The sequence below is a fragment of the Grampus griseus genome (assembly GCF_964374135.1).
Source record: "Grampus griseus genome assembly, chromosome: 1".
NCBI classification, from domain to species: Eukaryota; Metazoa; Chordata; class Mammalia; order Artiodactyla; family Delphinidae; genus Grampus; species Grampus griseus.
The window spans coordinates 176,506,601-176,521,596 of NC_139017.1; the positions used below are offsets into that span (position 1 = coordinate 176,506,601).

Genomic DNA, 14,996 nt, shown 5'->3' on the forward strand with positions numbered 1-14,996 from the left:
TTTATAGGAAAGGCGACCAGAGGGTTAGGGAACACCCAAATACTGATTCCTCCCTGAAGGTGAAGGTTTGGGGGATTGGTTGGGGAGAGTGACGCATGCATCATGGGGTGATTCAAAAGAAAACGGATTTAAAAGAAGCATCCGTATCTCTATAACCTATGACTCTTCCACCAACCCTTTCGTCTTAGGTCAGAAAACAATTTCTCTGTTCAGTCACAGAAGCCACTGGCTAAGAGTGGGAGGTGTAACTGTCACTGTGCGTGCGGGGCCTTGGGGAAGAAAAGTACAACTAACCTGATAGGTGCCCCTCCCTTGGGGCCCATGAGAACTCTGCAAAACTGCTTTTCTGAACCTGTAAAAGGGTTCTGGATTAAAACCAAAGCCACACCCTCCTGTTGATTCCTCTTGTACTCTCAAAAGCAAAATCTGTAATAGGAAGAGACTCTGAAAGTAATAGTCCTCTACAGAACTAGGTCCAAAACGCTCCTTTTGGGTTCCCTTTTTAAAAGAAGGTTTTATGAAAATCAGCAAGAGGTGAAACATCCCTTTAGGATTCAAAGAAAGCTCTGGGCTGCCCTACAGAAAGCTACTTGTCAGTAAGGCGGTCTCCTTACAGAAATGGCCCACGTGAGGGGAGTCCAGTGTTCCCCTAAAGACGTTACAGCTCATCATGGGTGCCTAGCTGGTAAAGAGCCTCACGTTAGCTTCTAGAATGGAGCAGAAATTCAGGAAGTTGCTTGCTGCAAAAGAGAAGGTGACTCACGGCTGAGCTAGAGTATGGGCCCTGGCGGAATGATGCTCGAATACCTCTTGTTCTGAAGGGGGCCCCAGAGGCCTTGGCTCAGATGGTGCAACATCGATGCCCGCTGGGCATGGCCTCTAAGGACAGGCCTGAGACCTGGGTTTCCCCAGACCGGCTGCAGCCGGAAAACACCCGCAGAGGGAGTCGGGGCTCAGAGAAGAACATCTCCGTGTGCCCGGGCCTCCCTCACGTTCTCATTCCACCTGTGAGTTGCCGCTGCTGAGTATTTCCATTTCCCTCCCTCTGCTCCCCACCCTGTCTCTGCAGACGGGTGAACATGTTACTGCGAGTGGCGGACACATGCGGGCAGGGGAGGGGCTCGTGCTGGTGCCCGGAGCGTTGCAAACAGCACCATCGTGAAGCCCAGGAGGGTCTCCTGCCTCGGATCAGAGCCAGACAGAAGCGCGTTCCTTTTACACGTGGCTGGGCGCCCGTGGGTTCTCTCTCTCGGCCAGTGTAGTTAATGTTTATCCACCCTCACCCCCCGGGCACAGCTGTGTGGCCTCGGCCTGGACAGGGGCTGTGTCTCAGCCCCCAGCCCCTCTCTTCTCAGGCACTTGCTGAACCTTGGTCTTTTCCTCAGGTTTACGAAACACTTTCTGCCTCTTTGTGCTTCAGAGTTGTGTCTGTCTGTTTTTGTTTTTTAATAAAGATTATGATTTGGCCCAGCGTTAAGGGTGCAGACAGAGCTCTGCCTGTGTCCATAGCAAGAAAAGAACATTTTTGCAGGCTTCCCGTCTCGGCATAATGGCATCGCGGGAGGTTTTGTGCATGTGCAGAATTGTAATGCAAACCCTGACCGTCTGGGTCAAGGCCAAAGTCTTGCTATTTTAAATTAAATAAACTATATTTCTTTTGTGTATTTGGTAAACCGACTGCCGTTGATGTGGGTGCGGGTCGGCAGTGCGGCTCAGACGGGCCTGTGCTGTGGGGCAGGTCCAGAGCTTTCCACACGGTTGGGCCCTGGAGACCACGTCTGTGTCCTTCTCTCTGGGCAAATGCTGTCGGGTAGGTGGCCACCTGGTTGGTATAGCCAGCTTCTCCTGAGTTTGCCTGATAGAATCCCTCGTCTGGGTTGGGGAGCAGGGGTGGTGGTGTTTCGAATACAGATTCCAAGGCCCCGTCCCATATGAGGATCAACAGAGCCAAGTTCCAAGGACCCGCAGCTTAGGGCTAAACTCTCACGAGTGAGACACTCCAGATACTGGGCCACCAACCATGTCTCCCTTCTTGCGTGATTCTATCCTGACACCCGGTGACCCTCTGCAGTGGCAACTAAGGCTCCCCGGTGGCCGGGAACTGCTGGCGCACAAGGGCTCTTCTCTGAAGGAAGCAGCCTTCCAAAACCAGCCATCGAAGCCAGCTGCCTCGTTCGGTGCAGACCTTCGCAGCCCTGCAGCCCTGCCATCAAGTCTTTTTTTTTTTTTTAACTGCTACATCTTGGGAACTTTGCTCCCAGAAGCGTTCCTTTTTTATTTGTTCTACTTTCTGGATTTTGTAAAGCTAAAAATACATCAACTGTCAAGAGGATGAGAGGACAAGCCACAGACTGGAAGAAAATATTTGCAAAAGACACATCTGTGTATCTATACAAGATGATGGATGCTAACCTATTGTCATCATTTCACAATGTATGTGAATTGCCTTCACACTGTACACCTTGAACTTATACAGTGAGGTGTGTCAATTATTTTTCAGTGAAACTGGGGATTGGGGGGAATACACATCTGATAAAGGACTGTTACCAAAATATACAGTGGACCCTTTTTTTTTCAAATTTTTATTTTTATTTATTTTTGGCTGCGTTGGGTCTTCGTTGCTGCACGTGGGCTTTCTCTAGTTGTGGCGAGTGGGGCCCACTCTTCGTTGCAGGGCACAGGCTTCTCATTCTAGTGGCCTCTCTTGTTGCAGAGCACGGGCTCTAGGCATGCAGGCTTCAGTAGTTGTGGCTCGTGGGCTCCAGAGCGCAGGCTTAGTAGTTGTGGCGCACGGGCTTAGCTGCTCTGCGGCATGTGGGATCTTCCCGGACCAGGGCTCGAGCCCCTGTCGCCTGCATTGGCAGGCGGATTCTTTTTCGTTTTGTTTTCTTTTTTTTTTTTTTTTTGCGGTACGTGGGCCTCTCACTGTTGTGGCCTCTCCCGTTGCGGAGCACAGGCTCCGGACGCGCAGGCTCAGCGGCCGTGGCTCACGGGCCCAGCCGCTCCGCGGCATGTGGGATCTTCCCGGACAGGGGCACGAACCCATGTCCCCTGCATCGCCAGGCAGACTCTCAACCACTGCGCCACCAGGGAAGCCCTACAGTGGACATTTAACACTCAGCAATAAGAAAACAAACAACCCGATTAAGAAATGGACCAAAGACCTTAACAGCCGCCTCACCAAATAAGATACAGAGATAGCAAATAAGCACGTGAAAAGATGCTCCACATCATGTGCCACCAGTTAGCACAAGTTAAAACAGCGAGATGCCACTCCCCACCTCTTAGAGTGGCCGCGATCCAGGACATCGACAGCACCAAATGCTGGCGAGGACGTGGAGGAACAGGAACTCTCATTCACTGCCGGTGGGAATGCAAAATGGTGCAGCCACTTTGGAAGAGAGTTGGGCAGTTTCTTACAAAACTAAACATACTCTTCCCAGCAATCACGCCCCTTGGTATTTACCGAAATGAGTGGAAAACTTATGTCCACACAAAAACCTACACACAGATGTTCATAGCAGCTTTATCCAGAAGTGCCCAAAACTTGGAAGTAGTTAAGATGTCCTTCAGCAGAGGAATGGATAAATAAACTGTGCTGCCTCCAGACAATGGAATATTATTCAGCACTAAAGAGAAAGGAGCCCTCAAGCCATGGAAAGACATGGAGGAAACTTACATGCATTACTGAGCGACACAATTCGATCTGAAAAGGCTGCATGCTGTACGATTCCAACTATAGGACATTCTGGAAAAGGAAGAACTATGGAGACAGTAAAAAGATCAGTGGTTGCCAGGGGTTGGGGTGAGGGAGGTGGAGCACAGGGGATTTTTAGGGCAGTGAAACCACTCTGTATGACCCTATGATGATGGATACCTGTCAATACACACTTGTCCAAACACACCATGTCCAACACCAAGAGTGAGCCCTAATGTGAACTCTGGACTCTGGGTGATAATGACGTGTCAGTGCAGGTTCATCCCAGGTGACAAGTGTACCACCTGGGTGGGAGGTGGTGATGCTGGGGAGGGCTGTGCAGGTGTAGGAGCTGGGGGCACATGGGAAATCTGTATCTTCCCTTCAATTTTGCTATAAACCTAAAACTGCTCTACGAAAATAAAGTCTTAATATAATTAATTAATTTAAAAATACATTGACCAGCCCCTAGAAATGCCTTGCATCTTTTTTATATTAATTTTGTTATTAAGATGCAACTGGCGGGGAGGGATAGATTGGGAGTCTGGGATTGACATGCACACACTGCTGTATTTAAAATAGATAACCAACAAGCATCTACTATAGAGCAGGGAACTCTGCTCAATACTATCTAATAACCTGAATGGGAAAGAATTTGAAAAAGAATAGATACATGTATATGTATAACTGAATCACTTTGTTGTACACCTGAAACTAACACAACATTGTTAATTACGCTCCAGTATAAAATAAAAATTAAAAAGAAATTTAAAAAAATAAAAACAATAAAATTATTACACTCAAAAAGATACAGCATACACAAACTTAAACAATACAAAATTAGCAGTGTCCTGTCCTGTTTCTTCCGGGCAACCACTTGGGAGGGTGTTTTAGCTACTCTCTCTTGCCTTGGTCTCCATACCTTGAACCAGATGCTACGTGCTTACCTGTGAGAAAATGGAAGAAGCCTTTCCCGGCCGGTGCTGAGAGACCTTCCCGAGACCCTCCACTCGTTAGGTGCTGTGTACCTCTCCCCATCCACCCCATCTCCCCTCGGTGACCCTTCATCACCTCTTCCCCGACCTTCCCACCAGCCCCCTCATCCTGCTTAGGGAGGCTCTGAGCACCACCCAAGGCACAGTCTGGCCAGGCGACCCAGCCTGAGGGACTCCAGGGGATGCAGTGAACAGTCCAAGCCCTCAGGCCCCCTCTCTGGAGTCCCCCTCTCTGGAGTCACCTCCGCCTTCCTCACCCCAGCAAACAGCACAACTTTCCATGCTGGTGATGCTTGTGGTTTCTCCCAACCCCAGCAAGCAATCGTCTGACACCAGCTGTAGGACCAGCTGGGTGTCCTGCAGTTCAGTTCTGACACTGTCTACCTGGAGACAGCATCATACCCACAGGTGAAGGTCTCAGTCCCAAAGACAGTCTCCCCACTTCAGATACCAACTGAAAGTCCAGGTTGTCACCTGTGCTTCTGCCCAACCACCCGTAGGCTGGAGATTCCCACTGGAGACCCCCTCTTTGGGTTCGATTAATTTGCTAGATTAACTCACGAAAGTCAGAGAAACATTTTACTTATTAGATCACTGGTTATTACCATGGACATAATTCAAGAACAGCCCGATGGCAGAGATGCACAGGACAAGGTATGGGGAAGGGACACAGAACTTCCATGTCCTCCAAGTCCTACTCTCCCCAAACCTCTGTGTTTTCCTGTCCTTTTGGGTTTTTATGGAGGCTTCATTATATGATTGATTAAATCACTGGCTACTGGTGGTTTATTCAACCTCCAGCCCCTCTCTCCTCCCAGGAGGCTGGCGGCGTAGGACTGAAATTTCCAACTCCCTAATCACAGGGTTGGTTCCCCTGGCAACCAGCCCCATCCTTTGCTTACCTAGGGGCTTTTCCAAAAGTCACCTCATTGACATAACAGAGACACTCTCAATGCTGAGGAGATTCCAAGATTTTAGGATCTATGTGCCAGGATGGGATGAAGACCAAATATGTATTTCTGATGATAAATCACAATATCATGGTGCTGCTCCCTCCTGCCCCATGCTGTCCCCTCTCCCTGGAAAGCCCTTCTCTTCCCTTCTTGCTTGGCTCCCTGCTTCTGCCCTTAGCCAGCAGACACCCTGAAGACCACCTCCCTCTGCTCCACGGCCTTCTAAGCAGACCTCTGAGATGCCACGGTGTCCATAAAGACCAGAAGTTCCAGGGACCACTCTACCTGGCCGGTTCCCCCAGAGCCTGCCCGGTTCTGGGCACAGAGTGAGACGCTAGGGCCAGCCCAGCATGCACATGGGGCTTAAGCCTTTCACATCCAAAAAGTTAGAAGTTTGGGAGGAAGAGGTAAATGACTTCTTTTTTAAAAAAATATATTTATTTATTTGTTTGTTTGTTTTTGGCTGCGTTGGGTCTTGTTGCTGCGCACAGGCTTTTCTCCAGTTGTGGCGAGCGGGGGCTACTCTTCGTTGCTGTGCGCGGGCTTCTTATTGCGGTGGCTTCTCTTGTTGTGGAGCACAGGCTCTAGGCATGCAGGCTCAGTAGTTGTGGCTCACGGGCTCTAGAGCGCAGGCTCAGTAGTTGTGGTGCACGGGCTCAGTTGCTCCACGGCATGTGGGATCTTCCCAGACCAGGGCTTGAACCCATCTCCCCTGCATTGGCAGGAGGATTCTTAACCTCTGCGCCACCAGGGAAGTCCCTAAATGACTTTCTGAATGAAGCATGTGGGTTCCCCCACCAAAATAAACCCCAAAACTCAGAATCACTTATTGGAGCAGAATCCAGGCTCCATGAAGGAAAGGTTTGCCTGGTGTTATGGGGTCAGGACATTGATAATAGCTGACAGCTAACGTTTACTGAGCTCTTATTACATCTGGGGCCAAATGAGGTCACGCTTCTCAACAGAGGCCCTAGTGACCACACAGGTTGCAGGCCTCCCATAGAGTCGGCCCAGCCTGTTGATAAGGCAAAGCCGTGCATTGCTTGCAGGATAAGGAAAAGCACTCCCAACAGGGCCTTAATAGGGTCTCAGAGTGGGAGGGACATTTAGTGGGATATTTAGTGATTTTTTTTTTTTTTTTTTTTTTTTTGCCGCACAGCACAGCTTGCAGGATCTTAGTTCCCCAGCCAGGGATCAAACCCGTGCCCCCTGCGATGGAAGCATGGACCCCTAACCCCTGGACCACCAGGGAATTCCCTTTAGCAGCATGTTTGAAGTGTGGTTTAAGGTGGGCCTTTTAATGTGCTGGGGATTGGGCGAGGGTCACGACATCCCAGTTTTGCATCAGTGGGCATAGTAGGGTAAGCATCTGGAGGTGAAGAATTTCAAGAGTTTTGGGTGGAAACTGTCACGATGCTTTCTGTTAAAGAATGCATGGTTTCTTAAAAGTTCTTGGAGGGAAGTAGAAGTTACTTGTGGAAACAAAAAAATGTTGCCCACAATTCCAGTTCTACAAGGATGAAGTAATTAGCCCCTGACCTATAGCAAACCCTGAAAGGAATTCAGGATGAAGTACTCTGTGTTTTGGGCACATGGGGCCCAAGATAGTTAAGATACATGTCTGAGAAAGAATTTTGATGACCCCAGATTCTACGCACCTTCCCATGCATAGCAAAGCACTAAAATCATTAACTGGAGATATCTGTTTTCTGTGATTAGCATTAATCTTTTAACAAGATGTAGGCTTGGCTACATGTATTTCCCAGTCAAAAAATTTCATATATATGCTCCTCCAATACCTTTTTCGGAGCAGTTTCTCAGAGCTCTCTGAGAGGCTGTATCCTGGGCCATAGTCATCAGTAAGATACTGAATAAAACTCAACTCACAGCCCTTACGTCGAGCTTTTATTTTTTTCCAGATGACACTTGCAACTTATATCTTTCTGGGCCAGTCTCCTGGGGGTAGTAAAGTGATGCTGATGAGGGCAGCCACATCTTTACCCAGCCATGTCTTGGCAGACAAACCATGGTCCAAGAAAGGGGGTCAGGAGAGACAGGTGTGTGAACAACGAGGCTCTGGAAGGAGAGAAACCGGGTCAAGCAGGCCTCTGCCGTTCCTAATGGTGTCACTCTGGGCAAAGAACTGTGACCTCTCTTAGTCTCGATTTCATCTAAAAAGGAGATAATAATGAAACTAACATGAGACCCAGTGCTTAGTACAAGGACTGAGCCAGAGGAAAGCTCTACAAGACGCAGCTGTCATTATTCTCGGTTAGCTTTTCTTGTGTTACCTAAGAGCCCCTGAAGGGTCTACTACTTCCTGCCCCTTCCCCACAGCTGAATCCTCCCCTCTGTTTCCAGTGCCCCAGGCCCAGTTCCAGACGGAACAATCTCACACCTGCTCTTGTTGAGCAGTACCTATTTAACAAGCATCTGGGGAATTTCCCATGACCATTATGTCAGAGATGGGAGCAGACTCTCCCTTTCGCTAACATTTTCTGTAGCTTCTCTTCTCCCTGGCACCCAGCAAATCACTGGATTTGCCTGGACCTGTTGCATCTGGGAGAGCTTCTCTCAAATACCAGCAGACAGCGTTTGTCTCTTCCCTGTCTCGGCACCACCACCCCAGGAGGAAAAGCAGACGGGGAGCGTTGGGCGTCGGAGGGCAGGTGCTGTCTGAAGTTACCCAACCAGCGCCATGATGAGTGACATGAGTGACGAGGAGAGCATTGGGGACGCTGTGTCAGCCCTGGGGGTGAGTCCGCCCTGGCTGGGCACAGATCCAGGAGACCTCGGGGCTGGGTGTCCACGGAGAGTCGCCGATGCCACGTTCAGGAAAAGCGTGGAGCAGTGGTTCTGACTTTCTTGAGAGCCGGGACCACCCGGGGTTCTGGTTAAAATGCAGGTTCTGATTGAGTGGGTCTGGGGTGGAGTCTGTGAGTCTGTATTTTTCACAAGCTCCCAGGTAAGGCGGCTGCTGCAGACCCAGGAGACCTAGAGGAACTCTGGTTCCGGGGGCTTCAAAAGCGTGGGTGGATGCTTGCAGGGCTTGGCTTCAAGGAGAACTTGGGTGGCCCGGCAGTACCCACTGGGCTTCTAGATTCCGTAATATGCTCCTTAAGGCCTCAGGCTGGACACGTAAAATGTATTCTCTGGCCCTGGGGCGTCACGTAGCACTAGATTCTGTGGGACGCTGTAACCGTTCAACAACGGACCAGCGGGAGGCGGGGGTGGCGTTGATTTACAGCCTGTGCTGATATCTGCGATGCTCCCACCGAGGTTCTTTTCAACGGACTGTAGGGAAGAGTGTGAGCTTCAGGGGAAAGTCGCGCATGGTTTACAGCATCCTTCCCGCTGGCACAGCCCTCTGCCCTTGTACTACCTTTGAGCTCACAATTCTGCAAGTTGTAGGTAACTGATGCTGGAACTCACACAACTCAACATCAAAAAGCCCCAAACAACCCAAATTTAAAATGGGCAGAGGATCCGAATAGACATTTTTCCAAAGACATACAGATGGCCAACAGGCACATGAAAAGATACTCAGTATTACTAATCATCAGGGAAATGCGATGAGATATCACCTCACATCTTTCAGGGCGGCTGTTACCAAAAAGACAAAACGTAAGTATTGATGAGGATGTGGGGAAAAGGGGACCCTCGCACTGCTGGTGGAAATGTAAACTGGCCCAGCTGTAAACTGGCCCAGCCACTATGGAAAACAGTATGGAGGTTCCTTAAAAAATTAAAAATAGCACTACCATATGACCCAGCAATTCCACTCCTGGGTATTTATCCAAAGAAAATGAAAACACTAATTTGAAAAGATATATGAACCCCTATGTTCACTGCAGCATTATTTACAATAGCCAAGATATGGAAGCAACCCGTGTCCATTGAAATATGAGTAAAGAAGAGGTGGTGGGAATTCCCTGGTGGTCCAGTGGTTAAGATTCTGCACTTTCACTGCCAAGGGCAGGATTTCAATTCCTGGTCAGAGAACTATGATTCTGCAAGCTGGGAGACACAGCCAAGAAGAAGAGGTGGTACACACACACACACACACACACACACACAGTGGAATACTACTCAGCCATAAAAAAGAATGAAATCTTGCCAGTGGAACTAGAGGGTATTATGCTAAGTGAAACAGGTCAGACAGAGAAAAACAAATACTCTAGGATTTCACTTATATGTGGAATCTAAAAGACAAAACAAATGAACAAACATAACAAAAGAGATTCAGAGTCATACTTACAGAGAACAAACAGGCAGTTGCCAGAGGGGAGGGAGGTGGGAGGAGGAGAGAAATAGATGAGGGAGAGTAAGAGTACAAACTTCTAGTTACAAAATAAATGAGTCACAGGCATGAAATGTACAGTGTGGGGAATACAGTCAATAACTATGTAGTATCTTTGTACGGTGACCTATTTCATGTAACTAGACTTATCGTGGTGATCACTTTGAAAAGGATAGAAATATAGAATAACTGTGTTGTGCACCAGGAACTAACATAGCGCTGTAGGTCAATTATACTCCAAAAACAACAAACAAACTCACAGAAAAAGAGGTCAGATTCGTGGCTGCCAGAGGCAGGGGGAAGGGAATTGGAGGAAGGTGGTCCAAAGGTACAAACTTCCAGTTATAAGATAAATGTTAGGGATGTAAAGTACCACATGATAAATATAATTAATATCGCTGTATGTTATATATCAGAGGTCCCCAACCTTTGTGGCACGAGGGACCGGTTTGGTGGAAGACAATTTTTCCACGGACGGGGCGGGGGGGCAGGTGGGGATGGTTCAGGTGGTAATGCCAGCGACGGGGAGCAGCAGGTGAAGGTTCACACTCTCCTGCTGTGCGGCCCGGTTCCTAACAGGCCTGGACTGGTACCGGTACTGGGGGTTGGGGAACCCTGTTATAGATGAAAGTTAAGAGAGTAAATCCTAAGCATTCTTATCACAAGGAAAATATTTTTTTTCTTTTTCTTATATTTTGTATCTATAGGAGATGACGGATGCTCACTAAATCATTTCGTGATGCACGAGAGTCAAACCATTATGCTGTACACCTTACATTCAAACCGTGCTGTCAGTTACATCTCAATAAAACTGGAAGGAAAAATGTCATAATTTTTACCTTTTTTCTTGAAAATTATCCTCTAACACTATTAATGTAAGGTCACTAACCCCAGAGTCAGAAAGACACGGGCAAAGTAGCATGCTATTCTAGAATATTCCAGCATTTGTTCCCTCGCTTTTACTAAGGAGAAGTTCACATAAAATTAACCTTTTTAAAGTGTACAGTTCGGTGGCATTTAGTACCTTCACAGTGTTATATAATCACCATTCTATCTAGTTCCAAAATATCTGCATCACCTGCAAAGGAAACCCCACACCCATGAAGTAGTCACTCCCCTTCCCCTCTCCCCACAGCCCCTGGCAACCACCAATTTGCTTTCTGTCTCTTTGGATTTACCTCTTCTGGATTTCTCATATAAATAGAATCATACAATATGTGACCTTTTTGTGCCTGGCTTCTTTCACCTAGCATAATATTTTCGAGGTTCATGTAGCTTGTGTCAGGACTTCATTTCTTTTTATAGCTGCATAATCTGTTGTGTGTATATATCACAATTTGTTTATCCAGTCATCCATTGGTGGCCGTGTGGGCTGTTTCCCCTTTCTGGCTATTGTGAATAGCGTTGTTGTGAATATGCATATACATATATTTGCTTGAGTGCCAGTTTCTGTTTTTACTCTTTTGGAATTAAAATATATCTAGGAGTAGAATTGCTGAGTCATATGGTAATTCTGTTTAACTTCTTAAGGAATCACCAAACTGCTTTCCACAGCAGTTGCACCATTTTACGTTCCCACTGGCAACATACAATGGTTCCAGTTTCTCCACATCCTTGCTCACGACATGGATGAACCTTGATGACATTATGCTAAGTGAAATAAGACAGTCAAAAGGACAAATACTCCACGATCCCACTTATAGGAAACAACTAAAGTAGTCAGGTTCATAGAAACGAAAAGTAAAACAGAGGTTGCCAGAGCTGGGGGGAACTATTGTTGAATGGATTTAGAGCCTTAGTTTAGCACGATGAGAAAGTTCTGGAGACTGGTTGTACAACAGTGAGTATACTTAGCACTACTGAAATGTACACCTAAAAAAGCCAATTTTTGTTATAAGTTTTTTACCACAGTTTGAAAAAAAAAAGAGTTGTTTACCCAAGGTAATGTGTAACCAACGAAGCCACTTGGGTCCCTGAGAAGCTTCCTGAGCCCCTGGCTTTCATGCATTCTGTCCATGATTCCCAAAGGTCACTCTTTAGTGCATGGGCACTCTGATAGGTGAGGTCAAATTCTATTCTTGGAAAGAAAACTTAGGAACCTTGTATCATCTCTGAAGTTTACTCACCGGGTGTGTCAGCATGAGCCACAGCCTTTCTGCCTTGGGGGCATCTGATAAAATCTTGGCCTGTGGAGCAAGAAGGTTTGGACCAGGCTTGGTTTCTCCCTCTTCCTTCCACCTACGTTGCAGAGTTGGGTTCCGATGGCCAGAATCCAGGCAGGCCTGGGTGAGGTGTAGCTGGCCCCACTGGGCACTGGGCTTGGGAAGTCTTGTGTCATCCTACCAGGCCCCCTGCAGCAGGAGCGCTGCCTGTGTAGATAGCTGGATGCATGCTGGGACCTGCTAATTACTTCTTCCTTATCTACACCTGGAATGGGGATGACCCAGAGCTCTTTCCTGCCTTCCCACCCCTCCCTCCAATCAAGCAATCCACACTCACTCTGCACCTTGGTAGCAGCCTCGTTTTGTGCCCTCCGAGGCACGTGCAGGCGCTTCTGCTATAATGCGATGCACATGTTCCTAAAGAACTCCACTTTCTATCATATGCCACATAAGTAAATAACAGGATTTAAGGGGAAAATAGGGTTGTGGCAGACCCCCACGCAATTTTAAAATCTGAACACAAAAAACAAATACAGTCCTAATGAAAACAGCAGCCTGGGTAAATCTCCACTGACATTTGCACCCAGCAGCTAGGGGGTTCTCACTTTCTTCTTTAAAATGAGTGTTCTTAGGCCATTCGCTTCCAGTTGAGAGCCATGTCATCACATTTTAAAACCCGATTTAGGCTGTATCAAAACAAACAAATACATACATACATACATATATATATATATATATATATATATATAGAGAGAGAGAGAGAGAGAGAGAGAGAGAGAGAGAGAGAGAGATGTCTTCACAGCTTCTTCAAGGGTCCTTTCCCATTTTCTGTCCTAACAGACTTTCAGGCAAATGTTTGATGGTTATATCAGTAAGAAATGGGTTTGGCCGCAAGTGACAGAAAATGAAAAAGAGGAGTGTTTTTCTTTCATGGAAAGTCCAGGCAGTGGTCTGGGCAGGAGCAGCACTTTGAAGGGGAAGGGACCCAAGCTCCTTCCATCTCCTTGCTCTGTCCTGTGTGTCCTCAACCTTGTGGCCCAAGCTGGTGGCACCCGTATTCCAGGCAGCAGGATGGCAAAAGGAACAAAGAAGAGAGAAAGGTTCTTACAAGCCAGTATGTGACACCTTCACATACGTCGCTTTAGATAGAACTTGTCGTATGTCCCTGCCAACCGCAAGGGTGATGGGAAACCTAGTCTTTCCTTTGGGCAGCCTCAGGTCCTGCCCCAAATTCTATTACTAGAAGGACTGGGCAAATGGATTTGAGGATGGGTTGGGGGAGCCGCAGTAGTCTGTACAATAGAGGCCCACGATAAAACTTTAAAATTCCAGAACATTCCTAGTAGAGATGAGACCAAGAGTGACTTAAAGTCCTGGTATCATCTGGTCTCAGAATGATGCCGGAAACTCGGTATCTGTGTGCTAGTGCCAAATCTCGGAGAGTTTTGGAATAAGTAGAAAAGAATGGCTTTATTGCTTTGCCAGGCAAAGGGGGACACAGTGGGCTCGTGCCCCTCACAAACTATATGTCCCAACCCGGGAGGATTTGGTGAGGAGTTTTATAGCTATAGTTCAAGGATGGGGTTGCTGATAAGATTAGGGTGTGTGCAGAGCCTGTACTCCTTTAATCTGGTCTCAGGTAATCTGATGAGCTTCTGTGGTTCCTTTAATCTGGCCTCATGTGGTCTTCTTGAAAAGCTTCTCTGGAATGAAGAATGCTGACATCTTCCATTTGTTGGGGGTTTTAGTTCCATAAAGAGCTTAAAGATATTGTCATGTGCATCCCTTGAGGCAGAACCAGGACCTGCCCCAAGGCTGCACTATTGTTTCTTGGGTGTTCCTCCCTTGTCTCTGCATCCCCTCCCGTCCCTGATTGGCAACTGTTCAAATCTGCCCTTTGGAACTGAGGGACGGTCATGGAGGCTGGAGTCTGTTCCCTACAAACAAGAAAGGGGGGGGACAGAAAGGCTTCTGTGCCCAAGAGCACCACAGGGTCCTGCTCGGTTTCAAGAAGAGCCCAGGGATTTGCCGACCTGCTTTGTGATGCTAATTCAACAGCTTACATCCTGGTTAAATTTTCCTATACAAACTTTTTTTTTTTAATTCTGAAAAGCTTCATTTTCAGATAGACCATTTTTATTGTTTGTTTTATTTTAAAAGTAATACAAAAATCCTCTTAATTGCCCTTGGTGTCAGTCACCTAGTTTTGTCAGTTTTACAACCTAAATGTCTCTCAGATGCGTTTGCTTCTCTAATCTCTGCCACCACGCAGGTCCAAGTCACTGGCATATTTCACTTGCTCTGCAGCAAAGAACACCTCCCTCTCCTCTTCCCCAAATCCACTGGTCTCTTGTCCCCTCATCAGTTCTCCTCTAGGCAGCCACAGTAAGCTTTTCAAAACACAAATCTGGTCACCCTCCACCCTCTAAGGCCTTCTTTCTGCTCCTAGAACAAAAATGAAGCTCCTTCACATGGTCTACAAGTGCTAAATACAGTCTGGCCCTGCCTACCTCCCCAGCCTCCTTCTCCATCCAGCCTTCCTTTCTGCTTTGTGCTCTTCAGCTACACTGATTGCAATTTCTCTTGTACCACAGGACCTTGGCACATACTATTCCCTATCTGGAAGGCTGTCTCCACCACCCCGTCCCCACCCCGACCCCCCTTTGCTTAGGTAAGCTCTATTCATCCTTCCTTCCCATCTCAGCTCAAGCTCACTTTTTTTTTGTTTTGTTTTTTGTTTTGTTTTTTTTGCGGTACGCGGGCCTCTCACTGTTGTGGCCTCTCCCGTTGCAGAGCACAGGCTCCGGATGCGCAGGCTCAGTGGCCATGGCTCATGGGCCCAGCCGCTCCGCGGCATGTGGGATCTTCCCGGACCGGGGCACGAACCCG

At 47.6% G+C, this 14,996-nt stretch overlaps 1 protein-coding gene across 2 annotated transcripts in view; it reads left to right on the forward strand.

The window, feature by feature from the left end:
- Positions 1-14,996, forward strand: part of LOC309836817 (solute carrier family 2, facilitated glucose transporter member 5) — a gene marked incomplete at its 5' end in the record, with an annotated part of 58,292 nt that overhangs the window by 17,949 nt on the left and 25,347 nt on the right. The window contains one exon of one of the 2 annotated variants that reach the window (XM_082676994.1): positions 8,347-8,400. The exons of the other annotated variant lie outside the window; for it this stretch is intronic. Within the exon in view, the coding sequence (XP_082533120.1) occupies positions 8,347-8,400 (54 nt within the window). Of the gene's footprint in view, positions 1-8,346; positions 8,401-14,996 lie in introns of those variants that run through there. 2 annotated transcript variants of the gene reach the window in all.